At 36.8% G+C, this 22,388-nt stretch overlaps 2 protein-coding genes across 4 annotated transcripts; one reads left to right on the top strand and one right to left on the bottom strand.

The window, feature by feature from the left end:
* Positions 1 to 6: 6 nt before the first annotated feature.
* Positions 7 to 20,631, bottom strand: LOC145497025 (sodium-coupled monocarboxylate transporter 1-like). 3 transcript variants are annotated; one of them, XM_081476803.1, is made up of 15 exons: positions 20,224 to 20,631; positions 17,770 to 17,835; positions 17,599 to 17,650; positions 16,932 to 16,999; positions 15,500 to 15,651; positions 14,671 to 14,811; positions 13,790 to 13,919; positions 11,047 to 11,135; positions 10,485 to 10,597; positions 9,513 to 9,580; positions 9,092 to 9,178; positions 8,616 to 8,776; positions 5,684 to 5,784; positions 3,842 to 3,960; positions 7 to 3,397 (listed from the first exon to the last, which is right to left on the bottom strand). In XM_081476803.1, the coding sequence occupies exons 1-15, from the start codon at positions 20,563 to 20,565 to the stop codon at positions 3,359 to 3,361; spliced, it is 1,728 nt and encodes a 575-aa protein (XP_081332929.1). In that variant the 5' UTR covers positions 20,566 to 20,631; the 3' UTR covers positions 7 to 3,358. The 3 variants fall into 3 exon arrangements, with proteins under 3 accessions (XP_081332929.1, XP_081332928.1, XP_081332927.1); XM_081476802.1 differs by having other exon boundaries at positions 7 to 498; positions 20,224 to 20,629; XM_081476801.1 differs by having other exon boundaries at positions 7 to 3,960.
* Positions 20,632 to 20,684: 53 nt separating this feature from the next.
* On the top strand, positions 20,685 to 22,368 carry LOC145497030 (2-oxo-4-hydroxy-4-carboxy-5-ureidoimidazoline decarboxylase-like). The gene has a single exon (XM_081476810.1). The coding sequence runs from the start codon at positions 20,701 to 20,703 to the stop codon at positions 21,223 to 21,225; it is 525 nt and encodes a 174-aa protein (XP_081332936.1). The 5' UTR covers positions 20,685 to 20,700; the 3' UTR covers positions 21,226 to 22,368.
* The last annotated feature ends 20 nt before the right edge of the window (positions 22,369 to 22,388 follow it).

The following is a 22,388-nucleotide window of genomic DNA, read 5'->3' as shown; positions in this document are numbered from 1 at the left end:
GTCATTCCATAATTACAAAAAACAGGTAGAAGTCACTGATCACATTTCCAAAGTGTAATGTATGATGAAAATTATCTCTCTGAAATACCCACTAAAAACCCATTCGCACAGTTGCCTGATTACAGTAGCAGGGAACTGTGAAAGTGCAACATCAATTTGAATGCTCTTGTCAAGAAAAATACAGCTACAAAATAAGGATTTAATAATTTCTTCTTCATTTTCCAGTCTTATCCAAGATTTATTTCAAACTACTCTTAAGTGGTAGAAGAGGGAATATTAGTTGTTGACAAGTGAAAACCTCACGTGAGCACTAAATCAAGGAAATAAATGATTAACCACAAGATATAGACTTGCAGCAAATTGTACAGGTGAACTATAAAGCCACTAAGGGATAATTGTAGATCTCCTATGTCTCGTTATGAACAGCCCTCTTTTCTTCCAGTCTTAACTTTGTATGTTACACTCTTGATCTTTCATAAAAGGGGTATGTTCATCTGACTGCAAAACAACACAACCACAATGATAAAAAAATCAAGTTGGAGACTAAACTAAATTGTGACGCACTCTAGAGAGATTTTGCAGTGGCCACCTAAAGTAATAAAAATTCGTAAAGTACAACCCCTACCGTTTCTTAACCCACTTGCAAAGGTGAGAAAAATAATTCCCGGGAATATGCTCTCACAAAAAACTCGGGAAGATGCGTTAGCTATGGGATTTTAATAATTTTTGGGATTTTACCATAGTGTGAGCTTTATCAAGGTGGTTGCAGAACATGACAAATGTTTTGAAAAGTTGTCCAGTGCACTCTTTCCAAGCAAGGAAAACATGCCATTTTACTTAAGTTTTTCAGCCAATGAGAACGCGGCCTACGCGCCCTTTTCCGTGTTTGGGCTTTGGAAGCGGCAATCAAGCATGCATCACCAAAAACGAGAAACGCAACTTTGTGCGATTCTTTAACGCTCTGTAACATGCTTGTCTTCCCGTAACGTTTTCTCATTTCAATTAAGTCAGATAAGGTTCGAATTCGCGAAAAATATAACTGTCATACGTATACTCAGGTCCCGACTACACTAGTATCAAAATATTTGCGACCACACTAGCGTTTTTGCCTATCGTCCCCACTAAAACGACTGAAAAGTCCGAAAATGCTGACAGAGACGACAGTATATGGTGCTTTTTTTCCGACACCGTTTTCATAAGCCTCCGTTTTCGGCTATCCACACTAGAAACGGAGCGTTTTCAAAAGGTTCCATTTTTGAAACCGTCTACGAAATCTCCGTTTTCATCAACGTTTTCGGTCGTTTTAGCGTGGACGATAGGCGAAAATGCATCAAAAAGTATGCGTTTTCATTCGAAAACGGATTAGTATGGTCGGGGCCTAAGATAACAAAATCAAGTGAAACAAAACCAGCACCCGTAACCTGAGAAATCTAAAGACGGGAGATAACAATTTTTCTTGAAAAATAACAGGCATGCAAACGGCCCCCACCCCCCGGTAAAAAAAGAAGACGAACCAAAAAAATATTCGATTGAACCTTAAGAAGTTGACTTTAAAAGACCAAAATCGACCCGTATGTTGAAACTCCCCAAGCAACCTCTTCTCGAAAGAAAAATACCAAATGCCTCTTGTGCATCTAAATTGCTGTAAGGCAAACTGGCCTCAAGTAATATTTCAAAACATTCCCTTCAGGCAAGCAAATGACTCCAAGTTAAAACTGTCGTCAGCAACAGTGTCCTTTATTTACCACATAAAACATTAAAATTCCTCGTATGTGTCCAAATTACTGTAAATACCGCAACACCATTTGACTTGTATAATAGCGACATGGAGCCGGAATGAAGTTCAAGAAGGGAAAAATTATATCAAGACGTCTTAACTGAAGCTTGTGCACGGTGGTACTTAACAGAGGTTAAGAACTCAGTCGAAGTTTTATGGAAGGCAATGCGGTTTATACCCTATCCTTTTTTGCGAGCATTAAATCGAATTAAATGTTATGTGCACATTAAAGTTAAGTTCTGTTAATTGCGTTGTCACGTGAGCGTGCTCGATGATTGTATGGCGTTGTTACTGACCTGATTAAAGTCTTGGAGAACGAAAAGTTGCTGTTTAGTGTGGAAAAAGCGATAAGACTTGAGTTAGAGAAGTTGAAGTTAATTCAAAGTTAACAGGAGGGTCTCGATGGGGTTTACCCGATACACGAGAAACTGGTCAAAATTTGGATCGTCAAATGAGAAAGAACGGGTCCTTAAACTCATAGCTTCGATCTCAGTGAGTTCTGCCAAATTTTATGATAGCTAAGAATTGGGCTAAAGTTTTAACTGAAAGCTGAAAAATCGTAAGAATTTAAGCTGAGAATGCATTATCTCTGAACAGGCCTTATAACTGGGATTGAGAGAAACCCCAAAAATGGATAGTCCATCGCAAGTTACAGACCACCGACCATCTTCCGACACTTTGTTAAGTTGCTGTAAGAAATGTCCAGTGTCATTTTCCATTCCTGGGTGGAGAAAGGCACTGCAGGAGTAAAGTGTCTGAACACAACCCATGTCAATCTGGTCATGGTTCAAACTCCGGAAGTCTGGATCCGTAAGTCCATATAACTTTACGTCATCAGGGGCACAAATAATTCCTTCCCATCATCCCCTGCTAACGCTTCACACTCGTCCCAGTTTTCTTTTTATCTCACTCTCATTCACTGGTTATGCTTCTTGGAGTGTCCGCGTCAGTTAAAAGAAGCATTCGACACTGTTTCCACACACTCGATATTTTAGATGTTAAACATAATCATTAGTACGTGGAATGTTAAGAAATATTTTATTTTCATAACTAACGTTTCAGTAGGTTAACGGGAGACTACATTCTGGACAAGAAAAAAAGTCTGTTGCACCACATTTGGTATGACTGTGGTAGACTGCAATAGGATTAAGGAAAAGCTGCAGTATGACTGCGATCAGTTCGATTGTATTTCAACTATGATAAGCCCCAGGCTTGAACTGAGTGTAACGGAAAAGTTTATAAGATATAAAGACCCCTGCCACTTCCCCTCTATTCATATGTAAGCGGTATGTGGAAAAAATCTTTGTTATTCACTTCTTATGTTATGCTTATCATCATTAGCATCATAATTATCATCGTCATCGTCATCATCATCATTATTAAATGTACGTTACTTTATGAATGAAAACAAATTTTCAAGTACACTGTATCTACAGTTTTGGTAACAGCCGACTTAACGCAAACGTCATTAGTTGCAATTGTAGCAAATTAGTGTGGTAAAAGTATGCCACTGTCCTGTTAATAACTCTAGTTTACTCCTTTGTTAATGGTCTTTCACATTATTTGATCTGTGTCAGTTAGTCAGTCTGTTTCAGTGTGTGCGCTGTTTTCTTGTTTGTTCTGTGAAGTGTAAGACAAAGAAAAATTTATCAGTTTGAAGTGGAAAGTGGCTTTCCTTATTTAAAAAATTCTCGCGTCACCTTCTTAGCCAATCACATGTAAAGAAAAAAAAACAATCATGACTTGGTCACCTACATTTTCCCGCGCTACGCGCCAGTTACGTGTGTTTACAGCGTTTGACAGGGTAGCTCGAGTTCATTGCGTGGTTGCTATTGCTGTGATCGGCCACTGGGTTGCTTTAGTGTTGGTTTACAGCATGTTGCAGTAAAGGCGCCACTGAACGCTATCAGAAAACTGCTCCAATCACGCTTTATTATTCCAGAGACTAAACCTAGTTTGATTATGGCTATTCAAGCGTTTTAAACCTCATGAGTATACTGCAAAAATTTCGATCCCCCCCTTGAGCTTCCTTATTAGGGCAAAGGATAAAGATGACGTCATTACCTCTGTAGAGCTCTGCACACCACTAAGTGACTGTCGACGAGAAGATCCATTACACCAGGAACAGAATTTAGAGTAGTCGAACAACAATGCTGGGTCTATTCTTTCAGCTTCATGTTTTGCTAAAAGAAAGAAATGATCAGTGTGGAACCAATGAAAAAACGAAGAGAGGAACGAGCAAACAAACCAGCTAAAGAACAAATGGAGGGAATGGCAGACGAATGAGCGAAGTAGGAAGAAATGGTTTTTAGTAAGTACTTCGTTCTTCAAACTCAATGTTCCAAGAAAACCATTCCAATAATCCAAAATCGTAAATCGCTAATCTCAAGTTTCAGAAACATGAAGCGACTAGTTGATTTTCTACTTCTCCCTGGGTGGGATGCTAGTCCATCGCAGGGTTACCCCCAGCATTAAGTTCGCCGGTACCCATTTATACACCTGGGTGGAGAGAGGCACAGTGAGAGTAAAGTTTCTTGCCCAAGAGCACAACACAATATCCCCGGCCAGGGCTCAGACGGACAGACAGACAGACAGACAGACAGATAGACAGACAGACAGACAGACAGACAGACAGATAGACGGAGAAACGCACACTCGCAAAAACTTTACTTCTTTAGTCTACGTTCTAATAGTTTCATAGTAAGTAAGCAAGTAAGGAACTTCAACAATACATAAAAAAACTGGCTGGAAGGAAGAATCCTTCTACTACCGTGTGGCACTAAATTTTTGCGGGAACTAATTTTTGCGATTGTAAAAGACTGGTTTTTGTTGCTAGGTACTAATTTTCTACGATTTTCGGGAAGCCGCGTTTAATTGAAATTACACCATTTTCGCATTTTTCCATTAAACTGCATACAACTGACAAGTGAAACAACATCTAGAGAAGTAAAACACAGTAATTCAGTAATCAGTGTCACTCTATCAGAAGTATATCGTGCACTTGCGGAATTGTAGATGCTCTTCTCATTGGATTACCTTCTAACGATCCTTTCCTGTATTCCTTTAACTTTTCTTAATTTCTGAACGTTTTGTTTCTCATTCATCGTTTTGGTCTAAACGAAAGAGACGTCTTGAATAAATGACAACAGCAAGATTCTACTTGTGATGTTTGTATGTATATTTTCGCCACTGGAATAAATTTTTGAGGAGGAAATTTTTGTGGGAATTTTTTTTTTTGCGGGAACTTTTTTTGGCGGATCGTAGAAAAAAGCGCTAAAATCGCAAAAATTAGCACCCGTAAAAATTTAGTGCCACACGGTAATAGGAGACATATTAGAGAATAAAATGCAAGAAACACTATTTACATAGTACCATACAAATAATATTTAACAAAAATACGATTTAACAAAATAAAGAAAAAATGTTTCAGGCCGTGTCCACACTACGCCGGAGGAATTTGAAAATTGAAGTTTCACCCTGAAAACACATCAAATGTTTTCCGTCCACACTACGCCGGAGGAATTTGAAAACACAACAACCAACGGTCATTCTGGAATTGTGCTTGAGGAAAACTCAAACAGAAAAAAATATCACATGATTATCGCGACGCCGTCGTTTTCGAAAAGCCTGCGTTTTCGTAATTCTCCCGTTTGAAGAGGCGTTTTTGAAAAGCTCCGTTTTCGTGATGAGTGTAGTTAGTTCGTGATTGGTATGGACGGTAGGCCTGGCCGTGGAAATAAAGCTGCCTGCTGCGTTCTCAAGCTGCATTTTCAAATTCCACCGAATAGGGCGGAGTGTGGACGCGGCCTCAAAGATCCACTAAATTCTCTCGCTCGTTATCAAACAAATACATGTATAATCTTGTTGTCCATTATCATACATACAGAAACCTTCAGATATACTTACTGAATATAAAACTGGCAAGGTAACCAATAATATATGTGATCAAGAATCCCAGTATTCCATACCAAAAGAATGACAACGCATACACAGAATGAGGAGCAATGCTGCGAAAAAATTCCAACAAAAGCCTTATAAATAACTCTAAAAATAATAAATTACTCACTTAGAAATAGTGATTTTGATATTCCTATTTTTAATACTATAAACTATGGAAAACATTCTCTAAGATATCAAGGACCGTGCATACGGTCGAAAGTAGATAAGAAATTGAAAGGCTCTCTGAATATCGAATCATTCAAAAAGAACATTAGGAAAAAAGACTTCACGTCTTTTTCGTACAACAACAATAATTGTTGTAACCTCTGTAATTCTTAAAGACTACCTATAATATGCCTACTGTCTTCATGTACTACTTATACATACATTTTTGCAGATTGATTGTATATACACTTCTTTTTAAACTTATTTAATTGTAAATAAATTTAACCTTTTTTTTGTTGTGTCCCCAATTAGTAGTTAATACTAAATACATTGATACTTCAATAAAGCGGTCATCATTATTATAGCAGGTTTATAAACTAAAATTTAAAATTTCAGTGTGTGTAACAATGCAATTCAGGTAGAACCCCTTTGCCAACTTTGCTGCAACTACACTCCAAGGAAATCGTTCAGTTTGGTTTCATTCACAGACCACATATCTGCACATTTCATACAGTGCAGCTCAGATATAAGCGAACTACGCATACGCGTATCATACGAGCGTATTTTGCGTATACGCGTATGTCAATACGCGCACATATACGCGTATATACGCGCATATATACGCGTATATACGCGCGTATATGTCTCTTTGTTATGCATTCCCACAAGTTTCTTTATGTGAAGCATTGTTAGTCAAACAAAGGACATTATGTTTCTTGAGAATGAAAATGGCTTCAAAGCGAAATTTGCATATTGTTAAAACGTCAGCTGGTCAATAAAAGTTATCATATTTCGATCACTTCGCAAATTCACCGACAAACTACCGTTTATCAACACTTGACCTTAAGCTACTAAAAATGGGAAGAAAATCGATACAGTCGCTTGAACTCCCTATTTTAACACGTGAACTTTATGTTCTTACAAGTAAAGATCTGTGTTTCGGCACGTGTCGGCAAGTCGTTTGCGAAATGTTTATTGTCTGAATTAGCGTTCTGAAGATCCTAGTCGAAAAAAATGATATCTCCGGTTATATTTGATACAGATCATGCATTCAAATGGTAAAATACTCTTTCCTTGACGAAAAAATTGTTTATCAAAGTTTCTATGGTGCGCCGCTCACGTTTAGTTATTTTTTCTTCAAGGAAAAGTTGTGTGTTTCGGCATGCGTCGGCAAGTTGTTTGCGAAGCGTTTACTGTCTGAAGATCCTCGTTGAAAAAATGATATCTCCGGTTTTATTTGACACAAATCGTTCATTCAAACGGTAAAATGCTCTTCCTTTTACCAAAGTTTCTATGGCGCGCTGCTCACGTTTAGTTATTTTTTCCTCAAGTAAAAGTTCTGTGTTTCGGCATGCGTCGGCAAGTCGCTTGCGAGATGTTTATTGTTTGAAGCTTTCCGAAGACCTTGTCGAAAAAATGATATCTCCGGTTATATTTGACACAAACCGTTCATTCAAACAGTAAAATGCTCTTTCTTTAGTCAAAATAATTGTTTATCAAAGTTTCTATGGCGCGCTGCTCACGTTTAGTTATTTTTCCCTCAAGTAAAAGTTCTGTGTTTCGGCATGCGTCGGCAAGTCGATTGCGAGATGTTCATTGTCTGAAGCGTTCCGAAGACCTTGTCGAAAAAATGATATCTCCGGTTCTATTTGACACAAATCGTTCATTCAAACGGTAAAATGCTCTTTCTTTAGCCAAAGAAATGTTTATCAAAGTTTCTATGGCGCGCTGCTCACGTTTAGTTATTTTTTCTTCAAGGAAAAGTTCTGTGTTTCGGCATGCGTCGGCAAGTCGCTTGCGAGATGTTTATTGTTTGAAGCGTTTCGACCTTGTCGAGAAAGTGATATCTCCGGTATCTGACACAAACCGTTCATTCAAATAGTATATTACTCTTTTCCTGACAAAAGAATTGTTTATCGAAGATTCTATGGTGCGCCGCTCACATTTTGTTATTTTTAATTTTCTTCGAGGAAAAGGTGTGTGTTTCGGCACACGTTTCCAAGTCGCTTGCTTGGACCGTGTTCAGACTTTGTTTCGAGAAGATGTTATCTTTCGGTTGTGATGTTTGCTCCATGAAGATGGGATTGTTGAAGCGTGTATCCCCGGTTCTATTTGACAAAAAAAAAAATAGTAAATTTTTGATTTAACGACAAAATACTCTCTCTTTTAATCAATATTCAGTCAGTTAATTTTCAGTCAAGTGCCCAATTGCAAAATGTTAGTTTCAGCTAACATTTTACTTAGTCTGTAGGCATACGCGCGTATATTGTGTACGCGTATTCAAAATAAAGAAAACTCTTTCTCGCTCTGTGGCAAGCTGTCAAGCCATTGAAAACAACAATGACCTGATAAGAAAAGAAGAAACAATAGGTTAGCTCATACATACTAATCAGGCATACGCGTATATGCTGTATACGCGTATGTGCGTATATGCATACGCGTATGTGCGTATATGCATACGCGTATGTGCGTATATGCATACGCGTATATGCATACGCGTATACGCGTATTGGGCTGACGCGCATTACGCGTATATTTTGGTTCGGATATATCTGAGCTGCACTGTACGTGTATGACTTATTTTAAAGTTGTGTAGTTGCATCTAAGACATCCACAGTGAAGGTAAAACAGAGCTGGTTTAAAAGGGGTTGCTTAGTGCAAGAAAAGCCTTCATAATCCCCACTCAATTTTCTCAACCAGTCTATCTGCTTTGGTTACAATCTCGAATACTTACCTTGGTGCTGGTTGTATTGATGACATATTAAAATTTGTCACATTGCTGGGACACCCAGATACAGACATGGGCTGTGTGGGGTACTGTGGTGGGTGTATCAGTGCTCCTATACTGATCCAAGTGACTGTCCAAAAGCCAGCTGCCACTCCAATCCACACACCCTGAAATGCAATGACATCGTGTTTTACCTTCAACCAACTTAACATGTACTTCTTGGTAAATATTTTCTCTACAAACATGCACTGAACAAAACAAGATTTTAATTTGTGAATTTTATTGCACTGGTGCAGGAAAAAAATTGACCTTGCAACTTAGATCAATGTGGCTAAGTCATCATTGTGGAATGTCTCAGGTCGAATCTCAAAGTTAAGATATCTTAAGAGCAGATCAATTTCATTTAACAGTTGAACAATCAACGGCATAAATTAATTAAAGACAGATGTTCAATCACGGAATGCAGAAGTAGTCTGGCTTACCTTTGAGTTCGCACGAGTTGTCAGAATACCAAGAGAAAAGAGACCTAGCATTGGACCCCCTGTGGTTCCAAACATGGTTGCACTCATCTGACAAGAATGTCAAATAAGAATATTTAAAAACTATATAAATGCCAGTGTTTAATGATACAATCACAGTATCTTTCACAAAGATAAGTACTGTGGGCAAAGTTTTCATATGACATCAGGTAATCGCTAACTAAAAAGCACAGCACCTATATCAGGATAACCTGAGATAATGATATACATGTAAGAACAAAGTCATTAAGTTACATGTACTAGTTCATACTGTGATACGCTTTAAAAACCCTGAAATTTGACTCACATTTTGTCTAATATTTGTTTCCATCACTTTTTCACAGCACCTTACTTCAGCTCAAGACTTAACAACGGCAGCACGTACCTGTAATATCATTCCAAGTTTTGAGACCACAAAAGCCAATGCAAGCGAGATGAGGCCATAAATGCATACTGTAGATTAAATGAGAAAATACCCTGTAAGAAAGCCTACACTAAAAGCTGTTAGAAGTACTACAGAGTAACTTGAAAGAAGCACAAAACTAGCATGATCTGTCTACTTAATGATGGTGCAAGCAAAAGAAATTGAATTTTAATAATCAAAGAGTGATTTTCCTCTCTCTTTTACTTTCTATTGAGTTTTAAATCTACTAGCATTCCATCACGAATTCCATTCTCCGATTGGCTATGCCACTCACTTTCTATTCTATGATAGACAGTGAGTAGCATAGCAGTGTGCAGTTTTTACCAAAATGACGACTGCTTCTTTGTGTTTTCGTGTCTGTGGAGTGTCTGTGAAGAGGATTTGGATAAAGTTTTGAATGACTAGTAGATTTATACTAAAACAATTAGATTATTCGCTCTTGATTTCTATCGCGTGATAGTTGACTCGGGCTGCACCCTCAACTATCACGTGATAGAAATCAAGTGTGAATAATCTTATTGTTTAATTGTACACACTCATGAAAGTCAGTCAGTCAGTCAGTCACTGGGGCAATCAGTCAGACAGACAGACAGTCAGTCAGTCAGTTGGAAAAAAAAAATCATTGATCAACATCAAATTTCCTCTAACAAATCAAAACATTGTTAAGCAGACCACTGACACGAAAAAATAATCATCAACAACATTATTATCGTCTTGACGAACAACTTCTCAGAATTAACAGACAGTAAAAAAGGAACACACAACTAAATAAATGTTACTTTCTTTTTCATTTTGTAAAAGCTTTGCTTATTGTTGAACACACATGTTCTTAGTTATTTAGGCATGCAATGCATACAAAAGAGTATGGGGTATAGCCCTTTACACAACACTGCAATACAGTATGTATTTATACATCCAGTAGTTTACTGTTACCTAACAACTTGGACACAAGTGCCTCTCTTTCAGTTGGGATGTGTCGCACCACCATAGGTGCAAAATCCTCAACTGTTACTGCTGCCAGAGCATTGAGTCCTGATGCTACAGTACTGAGCAGGAAAAAAGGGAAAAAAGAATGCACTCACTGAGAATATTTATACATAAGACACAATTAAGGGGCAAGGACTTCTGCAGTACTGGTGTGTGTCAGTTGCTCAATAAAGCAACATGGGGACAATAGCAATGGTGGACCTCTTGTTTGCCTCCTTCACTGCAAATCTTATACGGTAACCGTTGCAGCATTTGTTCAATGCTGCACATGGAAAACCAACAGGCCCTTATGCTTTTGAAAACTGTTTTTGATATAGATCATGTAAACTAACTCCAGAACTACTGGAGCACCCATTTATCGGGTCCCAAAGAGAGTCATTGAGTTGTGCTCTTACACAAACCATCTCCCTGTTCGTGCCTCTCCTGACTGCAGGAGTAATTATTAGCCTGTGTCCAAACACTACTTGACTTGAAAGAATAAACTATAATGATATTATTGGCAATGTACCTTAAAGTGCCACAGAACAATGCCGCTACAAAGACTCCAGGTATACCATGAAACTTGCCAAGCACTTCAATCACAAAGTATGGTAAGATCTACAGATTGAAATAAACATGATAATTTTTATGAAGTCCATTAGCACATTAGATCCTTTGTTAAATGACCCCACAAGCTTTGTAGCTTTGAAAACCATTGTTTTAAAATAAAGGTTGATTGATTGATTGATTGATTGATTGATTGATTGATGTACATGACTGTATGACTGCAAGCCACTCTCAGGGGTTACTGTGTAAAAGGTGATGTCTACGTTTCCTGTTCCATATGAGCCTATCCCCATTAATCCCTACTAAGAAACAAATAAGAGAATTGTAACTCCCCTCACCACAGAATGGATGACCACTGCAGAAACATGTACTTTTTCTAAGGTTAAGCCCTGATAGGGGGTAGAAGGGTTTGTGAGTGGGGACTCCCATACAGCAGACTGTGATGGCAAGATTGTTGAACCCTTGTTGAACCCTTGTTGACTAGAACCATGAATTTGAGTAATTACACCTCTAGCGTTCTCTAGGTGCCCTCTAATAAAAACAATAACCTACAACACGCTTTGACTCAATTATTTTCACTCTAACATGCACAAAATCAGTTTCAGCTTATGTCTTAATCGTGCTAATTCTTGGATAATAACACAAATTTCTGTTTCATTCCTCTCTCTGCGTGTTAAAGCTGGAATTTTAAGCTTACAGCAGCTTAAAATCTTACGTAAGTTTTACAACTTTACTATGAGCTTAAATAGTATGATGATTACGTTGTCTTTGTCGCAATTTTTCATATGGTGAGCTCTGGTTAGTTTCTGTTTGTATGTGTCAAAACACAAAACCTGTGAACTAATTCAATCATCAAAGGCAGTTATATTTTATCGAGAGAAACCTGACATACACAAGCTAATAAAGTTTTAGCCAGTGACTCATTGGAATCAGTAACAATTAGTAAAGATGTCTATTCCCGCTTTTATAACAATGCTGTGTTTTCTTGAAACGGGGATAAAAACAATATCATTTCATATATTTATAGATAAGATACAACTGGTCACCCATCATATTGAATTCACAAGTTTTCTAGAGGTAATTTCCGCAAAGAATGCAATAATTTCGGGTATTTCCTGCACTGTTGTCGGAAGATTTTGCAGGAAGTGCGTAGAAAATAGCACAGAGTTTGTCAATTAGGAAGTTGTAATCCTTTGGTTAGGGTGTTTTTCAGCAGGAAATAAATAATAAAAATTAAAAATACATTCAAAGTTTCCTTGGTGTAAAGTGTCCACATATTTATGCCATCATACCAATTACACATTTTTGGGATTTGGTTACAGAACAAGAATTGGCAAGACCAAGTTTTCATAGAATTTATAACTTATATTTTTCACCAATTTTTCATGCTGATGCCAGAAATTTATGGTTTGATAGATCTGTATTGCAAGGAAATAATAATATGAAAGAGACAGAGATTTTATTCAATGTAAGAATGCAAAAAAACCCCCATTATTTACCTAGCACTTGTCAATTATTAGAATACTTTCTTCTAGGTGGCTAATGATGTCATTGACATACATGTAAGCTGTGAATTACTGATTTATTGAAACCTTCTGCTGACAGTGTACAACCAATTCTTTTTAAAATAACCTCTGTAAAAAAGTGTTCATCCTTGAAACTACATGCAGTGAACTTATGCACAACACATAATAAACATCAAGGATTCAATAAATATCAGCAGACGTGACATGTAAAATTATTGCAAACATGTTAAGGTCAGGTTAAGTTCCTTGTACGGTTAAGCTTGGAATGTGTGAAGGAGCGTTTAAACACAAATATATAATTTAAGTGGCTGTTTCCCAACTTGTCACGGTCCATTGCAAATAGGAGAATGTGATTGTTTATGCACCATTGTTGTTTTTCCACTGAATACAATGCTTAAGCATGTCTTTATGATTTATTCAGTACCCATCTTGGATTCCTTTTCTATGTAAACATATGTCAAAAAAGTTAGGATATCGTTTGCAAGAGTATCACTACCAGTTGAAATAATAATTTCTCAATTTGTAAATCTATGAGTGATACCCAGCTTCGCTACACCTCATTGAGTGTTTAATTTCCTTGTACCTTTGAAACTTAAGCTCTCAGCTGGATAATTAATTGTATTAAGAATAACTGAGGTACCGGAAGTGATATGATTGGTTAATATTTATTTGTTATTGTTCCACTGCCCTTCTGACAATTGAGGCCTTTTCATATAAAAAGAGTAAATGAATGACAAACAGAATGAATTGACCAACAGAAGCTTGTGTTATTTGTGTTCTCTCAAAGCCCTGTTTGATTTATTGTGCCAGTAAATTGTGTAACTTGGCTTAATTTTACACGTAGTTAATAGCAGATTCTAAAAATGATGGAACAAAAATGCTGATTCAATCTGTTATTTTAGCCTTTTAGAGATTCCTTTCAAAATTTCTGAGACTTCCCATGCCACTTTTATGAGAGAGTCCCTGGCAGTAATTCTCCTGAGGTCAATCCATATAGAATTAACTCTTTGGCATTTTTAATTCCCAACTGAAGAAACATTCAAGTAAAATAATCATTATCGTTTTCACAGATGCATAAGGTTTTAACATAAAATTATCATGACAAGCTTTCTTCTCAAGTTTCTACAGCTTGTAGAATACTTGCCTTGAGGGCTCAAAAAGATAAAAAATTACATGTACCTCATCATCTGTGGATATCTCTCCAGTGGTTCTAGGATCGCAAGAAGCATAAAATGCATAGATAACCAGGCCTGTTAAAACTGTTATTGTTGTACTGAAAATGTTGAGCGGCAGATTCATCCAGACAGCCCTAGCAAACAAAATCATTGCCAAATTAAACATGGTAATGTTGTAAAGGAATGCTTCATGTATTTAGCTTAGAGTTTGAACAAGAACGTATTAATGTTAAATCTACCTGTAAATTATAACTGCGTACTCATAAATTATCTACAGTCAATTTAGCACACTGGGTAATTATTTTCTTTTGGTAGTTCAAAGGAGCACACTCGGTGGAGAGTCTACAATTTTTAGGGACAATTAAGATGCTCATTTTTTCACCTGACACACACACAGTATACAATATTATATACCTGCCTTAACATGATGCCTAACAACAAACAACAGATACTGTAACTCAACATCGTTGGGTTGAGTGCAATGTTCAGATTAAAAGCAGGGTGTAACAATTTTATCATCTAATTTATTAGCCTTAAATGTGGAAATATGTCACTTGTGCAATGGACTGCATGTGGCTGTGCAAACTTTCTGGCAAAGAAACAAGAGCAGTTACTAGAAAAAGGGTGCTTATTGTGGACTAAAATCAAACCATTTCCAGCATGTCATCAGAATTTCGTGTCTTTCCTCCTAAAAAATGTAATTATGGCTTTCCTTTTGTAATAGCTTTGGTCTAGACCCTCACTGTCATGCTATGCTGTTGCGTTTGTATTGCATAACTTTATCCTTTGTTACAAAATGATCACAATATTCAGTAAACAGAACCAAAACATCAATAGCAAGTTTTTTTTCAGGCTACCCAAATAATCATTTGATATACTATTTACCTTTGCGCTGACTTGAAAGACTTGGAAGTCAGGAAGCGTTGGACAGCGGTCTGGTTGGTAGCATAAACTGGAAGCATTTGAAAAGCACCACCAATAACAAAAGCCCAGAATGTGTCTCGGCGAGTTGGATCTACAGAGAAACTGTAGAAAACGTAATATGTAAATAAATAAATACATACACATGCACATGGAATGGACTGCATGTGCAAACTTTCTAAGTGTATTTATACATTAAATTTTTTTTACAGAAAATCAATGAAAATTGTACATGCAAGACATGAGACTTGCTATGGTTGATGAACCTGCTTCTGTTCAACAGAAATCCCTTGAGGCAATGGTACTGGTGCATAACACGTCATGTGTAATTACCAAAACTAAAGCAAAACCATTTAATCTGTAGTTAATCAATGTTATAGAAGGATGTTAAAAGATGAGTCACAAGATTACTATTGTTACTAGATACACGTAACTGGGGTGCTCGCTGTCGATTTTGATACCTTTGTTATCAGCAAATAAAAATAAGCTTGCAGTCTAATTGTTAATTGGTTACTTATCATTCTAATAAGCTATTCCAATACATTTATACAGCACTTGAAGGATTTTAGCCATGCTATGGCAAGTAAGAAATTATTTTTATAATAATACAGTTTCAGGAAACATCCATACCCACCCCCAAGGAAGATCACAGGAAATTCTGAGGGGGTATACAGGTACAGGTTGGGGACAGGGAGGGGAGGGGGTGCATGCCAAGTAGCATTTGGTGAGAGGGGATATGAATACTTTCTGGATCATTCACTGTATTTAATAAAAGTGTTAGGCCTAAACTTACTTTAACTGAAGTCTGTGTCCTTTGTAAGCAACATCAAACACCTTGCCCAGACTACCAACCTTAACTGTCCCAACAATAATGATTGTTATCATGCCTCCTAACATAACAACTCCTTGAAATACATCAGTCCATATTACAGCTTTCATTCCACCCTGAAGAGGAAACACAAATACAGTATGTGTTCATCATAGTGAGACAGCAAAGATTTGCCCAGTAGTAATATTGTACTTAACTTTTTATAGAGTGGTTTTCAATTGAGTGTTGTAAAACCAAAACCAAACCAATTACTTACCAGTTAGACTACTCAACCAATCTCAAACCATAGAAAAACCGACACCAAAGCAATTACCTGATTACTTGCGACACTTTATTGAAAACCACTCTATCCATACAATAATATCTTAGTAGCTAAGAAGCCTTGCACATAAGACTGTTGAAATTTTTAAAACTGTTGATAAACAAACTAGCTGAAAGAGAAAAATTAAAACAAAAAAAGCTGCTTTAATAAAAGTATACAGGTACCAGCTCTTTCTAAGACAAATATACAAGTCATGTAACCTGAAAGTATGAAAGAGGGATAATCCTCATATACCCATTTTTTGTTTATAAATTTAATTAAACTTGTATGTATGCAATTTATGATATCTCATACCCTCTGACCTTAGCAAGATTTACACTAACATAATATAATATTTCACAGACTATTACATAGAAATTAGGGGTCGCACTCTAAATACTGTATGAACACCGTGTTTCACCATTGTTTTTGCTATTTCTGGTATTCTTAATAATAATAATAAATAATAATAATGACGGTATTTATATAGCGCATTTCCATATGCTCAATGCGCTTTACAACACTTTGCGGGGGTCTTAGACAGACTGCAATTGAGCAGTTTACAACGAATGAGGATTTTTATTTTTACAGATGCCCCCAATGTAATTTCGGAACAAGGCCAGGCCACTACACCGGGAACTCCATGCCCTCCATGTCAATAATACATGTACATGAACAGTGGGTCACTTTTGACATGCATATTATACAGCTTAGTAGCGAGGCCTAAAGGACACTGACAAAAGAAACTGAAAGTGGGTTCCCAAACATTTTCTGCCATTTATTTTGCTTGGTTATTGAAAACTTCATGTACTATGAAACTGAATTTTAAAATAGATTTGAATGGACCTTGATGGTCCAGGTGACCTAGCTTGTTTTTGCCAAATTGTACTGAGCAACAAGCTTGTTACAGGTGTGAATACCATGGCAGCCTGACTGAAACATAAAACCACTGCTTTGGTCTACTGCATAGATACTGATGGGCAATTATGATTGAAATCAAATGCAGTTTACTATTGTGAACAAACTAAAAAACAACCTTAAAACAGTAAATTTTTGAACACAAATTAATATTTATTACCGTGTTATTACACTTACCACAGTGGTATAAAAAGTACAGACAAGTCCAGTTAGGATCGTTGAAAGCCATAATGGAAACCCTGTCACTAAAACATAAAACACAACACAGTTGCTGGGTGATCATTATACGACTTATTCTGTCCAGGACAACTGAATAAGTCGATGGTAAAAAAGATGCATGTTTCACCAGGAGTGACCCACTTCTAAAATTAAACTTACACCAGATATAAAATGTACAGACTATAATAGCATTAATGTTCAGTAAATTAAAGCCATGTGCATGTCACCAACGCACTTACACAAAATAATGCTAATAATATTATACCTTTTATTAGATACCTGGTATCAATATACATATATATATTTTGTGAAGACAGCGTGACCTAGTGGTTAGGGCGCTGAATTTGTAATCCAGGGGTCCCGGGTTCAATTCATCCTCCCTGTCATTGAGTGGATTTGTATTTGGTGGTCCCAGATTCAACTCCTCCATGTTTTGTAAATAGCCAACTGGTCAGTCCTCTGCCAGCTGGGATTTTTAAGAAGTTTCTGTTCAATTTACAATATTTGTTTGCTCATTTCAGTGTCCTCAATAAGCACAGTAGTGCTAAAGACTTCCACACTTAAAGCGATCTATTTTTTATTTGTTTTTTATATTTAATTAAATAAATTATAAATTACTTTTTACCTGACTCTAAAGTTAGAGATGGACCATATAATACAATAGCAGTGTACAGCACCTAAAAAAAAAGCCAAGTATGCTGTTTATCAAAATAACTAAGAATAATTTGAGAAATTAGAAAGATTTGTCTTTTCAGGAAAAAAACACTTCCAATTTTACTAGTTTACTTTCACTCACTGTTTGTATTACAAATACTACAGATCCTAACATCCGTACACTGAAGGAAAATCTTCTCTCTAAGTACTGCAAGGCAATTTAAATGAGACAACATGTTATTCACAAGATTATTTTTAGTAAAACATTTTTTAATTGCTTCAATACCATAATATCTAAACTGAATTAAACTGCATTATAGATATGATACAACACCTATTTATGATACGATACTTCATTTTTACTGGTAACATGGGGTTTACACTTCACTAAAGTAATCAGCTAGTGACAGGTAATCCATGACCCTGGTATATTCTAAAAATTAAAACTAAAAATGTACAATAATTGATCGTATAAGTAGTAATAGTAATAGTAATAGTAATAGTAATAGTAATAGTAATAATAATAATAATAATAATAATAATAATAATAATACGTAAAAGAATTGGCTTTGTCAATAATTTAACTATAAAACATTGCGATAAGACAAAAGTTAAAACCATCACGGTTAAAAACTCTAAAAACTGTAAAAAACTCTAAAAAGCGAGGACGTTTCGACGTTTACTCAACGTCATTTTCAAGTCAAAATGAATAAGAAAACGTTATTTGAATATAAATGTACAAAACAAATCCTTAGAGACTTAAATAAAACACTATTAAATGCGAGAAATATTTGCACGCACTGTGATGTAAACAGTTTAGCACGAACGGAGTCCTTCTGGGTATTTAGCCCAGGTTTTAGCTCCTTAATAAACAACATCTCGAATATTAAGCAGTCAAGCTTCGTTCTACATTTCCTCAAAATCGAGAATTGTTTGTCCTTCAAATCAGACTTCGATAGGCCATGGTCTTCCAAGTGTCTTCCAATTGCAGAACGTTTATGCTCGCCAATGCGTTGGTGCAAGTGTCGGGTTGTGTACTCAACATAATCTGTGTTGCACAGATCACATTGAAATTTGTAGACCACGCACCGATTGTTGACAATCGGCAGCTTCTTCTCTTTCGGGGCGAGGACTTGACTGATCTTTCTTGACTGAAAGACAGGCTTTATTTGTACTCCAATTTTTGCGCTCAGATTTTGCATTTCTCTTTTTACTGAGTTGGCTGATTGTTGATCTTTAAATGGTAGTGGTACCACGATATTAGAAGTGCCATCACTTGGATCATCAAGCGCAGTAATATTGTCGATATTGCGTAGAAATTTGTTAATCAAAGAATGCGATGCGTGCAAATATTTCTTGCATTTAATAGTGTTTTATTTAAGTCTCTAAGGATTTGTTTTGTACATTTATATTCAAATAATGTTTTCTTATTCATTTTGACTTGAAAATGACGTTGAGTAAATGTCGAAATGTCATCGCTTTTTAGAGTTTTTTAGAGTTTTTAGAGTTTGTCACCGTGATGGTTTTAACTTTTGTCTTATTGCAATGTTTTATAGTTAAATAATAATAATAATAATAATAATAATAATAATAATAATAATATAATACATTTGATTGATATACTGTAATGAATTGATTTTGAATGCATTTTCCCTGACCAGATTTGGGGTGAAAGGTCAAGTGAGTCTTACATGATCACTTTTTTCACAGTGCACGAAAAATAGCCTGCAAAAAACCAATCATTGGGACAGTCTCTAACACCATAGCTAAGGTTGATTATCAGTAATCAAGTGACCCTGAACAAGAGACTTTTATCTGAGGACAAGCGTACTGGAGAACTATTTTCTCGTCGTACATGTAGCAAACAATAGGATATTCTACAAAATTCTAACACTGTGCCTCCGCAACCGGCCGGCATTTTACGGAATTTTATGTATTTAGAGAGTTACCCTTTGCATTATTGAAAGCTAACCGTAAGCAGGCTAACCGGAGAGCTACATGTATTTAGGCTAATCGGAGTGCTATTCAGGCTAACCGGAGTGCTATTCAAACGTTTTGACTGCCGGTCATTTTATAATAGTCTACGTTATAAATCCCGATATACCGGGTGCCGGGCTCATCGAAATTAGTATTCAGCCATATAAACAAGGATTTGACAATATTAACTGAAATTTTTAAAAAATAATTTTCACTGCCGGACACGGAGTATTTTGAAAATCCTGTCCGGCTGCCGAACATTCAGACACAGCGAAATTAGTATTCAGCCATATAAACAAGGATTTGACATTATTAACTGAAATTTTTAACAAATAATTTTGACTGCCAGACACGGAATATCTTGAAAAACCTGTCCGGCTGCCGGACATAGAGACACAGCGACTATTATTTGGGATAAGCTACATGTCCCGTAGTATCGAGGGCTCCCCCACCAGGATTGTAAGCTTAATTTTATGTACTCGGCAGCTTATAACCCAATTTTACAACAAAACATAAATTAACCTGACCCTTGTTACAAAGTAACTTCACCGTGACTTGTAGTCTGTAATTTCCGGCGATGGATTTAAGTGAATTTTAAATGAATGTCACGTCGACCTACCTCGTAACTACTTGTCAAACGAAGATTGTAATACACTGGTAAAAAAACCAGTGCCATCATCGGCACCGAAATAAAGTTCGTGAACGACTGAATCCAATACTGAAAACCATACGTGTAGACCTCAGCTGGGTTTCCAAGAATTGCAATGGACGACACGAAGGACGCGAGAACAGAAATGGCAACAGGAATACTGGACATACTTCGACCGGCCATCAAATACTCATTGTTGTTTTGCTGTGCTCCTCCGGCTCTAGAATAGAATATTCCAATACCCATGGATGCAAGTAAGGTTAAAGAGAAAACGACAAAATCCGCCACACTAAAATGTGCGTGAATTGCCATGATGTTATATAATTCCCAGAGGAAAACAGTTTTTTTTCCCTCCGGTCTCAATTACTGAGCCTGCGGTCATGTCAGTGGCACTACAAAATCCAACGATGGTTCATGTAAGACTACTGAATATAGACTATTTTCAAGATGGCTTCCAAATTGACCATTTCTGCCGTGAACGAACTTGATTATGGAGAGTTCATCCATAAATTTGGTAACGTCGTTGAGATGACATCGCTTTGTGCAGCTGCTGTATGCGCTAGAAGGCCTTTCTCCTCATTTGACAATTTCGTCTCAGAGATGTGCCAGTTTATCGACGAGCTGCCCAAAGATGGAAGAGGAGGGATTTTGCGTAGTCATCCCGACCTTGCCGAGCGACTGGAGTCTTTAACGCCCGAATCCCAAAGAGAGCAGACAGAAGCTGGAATAACTACATTTACACCGGAAGAAATTCAACAGCTGAAGTACTACAACAGGCTTTACAAAGAGAAGTTTGGGTTTCCATTTGTGATATGCGCTCGTTTAAACAAGAAAGACACTCTTCTAGAAGGGATTCAAACACGTCTGAATAATGATGGCGATCAAGAGTTGAAGTGCGGGATTGAAGAAGTGAAGAAGATCATGCTGCTGAGGATGAAAGATTTAGTTGAATGCGAAGACTCTAAACTATAACAATTTTACTGGCTGCCAGTGCAGTACTGTACAGTGGATCCTCTAAGCTCTCCTAAGCGACCACCTCCCTTAAGCGCTTACGGGAAGTTCGACTGTAACTGCCTTTGATTACACAGATTAATGACTATACAAACTTATGATCTTTAGACCCCCGACTAAATTAAAACTAATTAAAATCTTGTGAGAGGTTTAGGTAGGGGTACTTACAGTTTTTTTAAAGCTCTGGTAAGACGAATGTCTCGTGTCGATACGAGAGCCTCGTCTCTCAAGGCTCTCGAGACCTGATCTCTCGTAAACTGCTTCTCAACCGAACATCTCACAGTCATAGGCGACTTTGATTCGGGGTCTTCGAAACCTACATTTAAAAACTCCCAATCAAACGTACACAGCGTGAACTAACGAAGAAAGACTTAATGTCAATTGATCCCATAAAGATTGGCAAGTCTAATAAAATTGATAACATGAAATATCACCAGCGTGTGAGTATCGATTTCTATCGATTGATCGATGACATCGATCACAATTAATTTCAGTTTGTCGATTAATATTGATTTATCTGTGATTTTGGTACTTCTTGGCTTACAATTTTTTAACGATACTTTTTTGGTGAATTTTTTTTTGGCATATGCAACACATTTTTCGCAGAGATGCTTCGAATAGCAAGTAGTTTAATGGGGGCTAGGTGTTCTGAAATCTTTTGGAGACTGTTTCTTGCTCATTAGCTTTCTTGTGAGTACAAACATCTACAAATATAGCTAAATTTATAAAAATACGGTTACATTGGATGAATGCGGCCTCTTGAAAAGATAAAGCGATCATCAAAGTTACAAATTATTCAATTTCAATAGAATCATGGCAGTTTTACTATGGCTCAGCATTGCACAAATAATCCTCTTGTCTTTTTATTGTGTTCTTCAAAATCGATCGTTCTCAACTGGGCTTTAATTATTTTTCCTGGAAGAGGACTTTATCGGCTGTTTGTTTTGTTTTCTATTGCTTGATCTTATTTGTATTTTTCAAAACCTATCGTTCTCACACAGAGAACAGTTATTTTTACTGAAAAAAATACTTTGTCGGTTGTTTGATTTGATATACATAACTGTAAGAGTAAGAGAAACAGTAGGAGTTATAGGCTATGTATGCCCAGGAGAGGGGGGGGGGAG

This window comes from Orbicella franksi, chromosome 9, assembly GCF_964199315.1.
Source record: "Orbicella franksi chromosome 9, jaOrbFran1.1, whole genome shotgun sequence".
Taxonomy (NCBI): Eukaryota; Metazoa; Cnidaria; class Anthozoa; order Scleractinia; family Merulinidae; genus Orbicella; species Orbicella franksi.
This window is presented reverse-complemented; position numbering and strand designations above follow the sequence as displayed.

What these genes read in the sequence shown, in the direction of transcription:
- LOC145497025 (XM_081476801.1), bottom strand. Translation starts at nt 20,565, where the DNA reads ATGGCAATTCACGCACATTTTAGTGTGGCGGATTTTGTCGTTTTCTCT. An exon ending in TCTTTCAAGTCAGCGCAAAG is followed by an intron (nt 13,920 to 14,670) that starts GTAAATAGTATA and finishes TTTGTTTGCTAG; the next exon opens with GGCTGTCTGGATGAATCTGC. An exon ending in ACTTGTGTCCAAGTTGTTAG is followed by an intron (nt 9,581 to 10,484) that starts GTAACAGTAAAC and finishes TTTAATCTACAG; the next exon opens with TATGCATTTATGGCCTCATC.
- LOC145497030 (XM_081476810.1), top strand. Translation starts at nt 20,701, where the DNA reads ATGGCTTCCAAATTGACCATTTCTGCCGTGAACGAACTTGATTATGGA.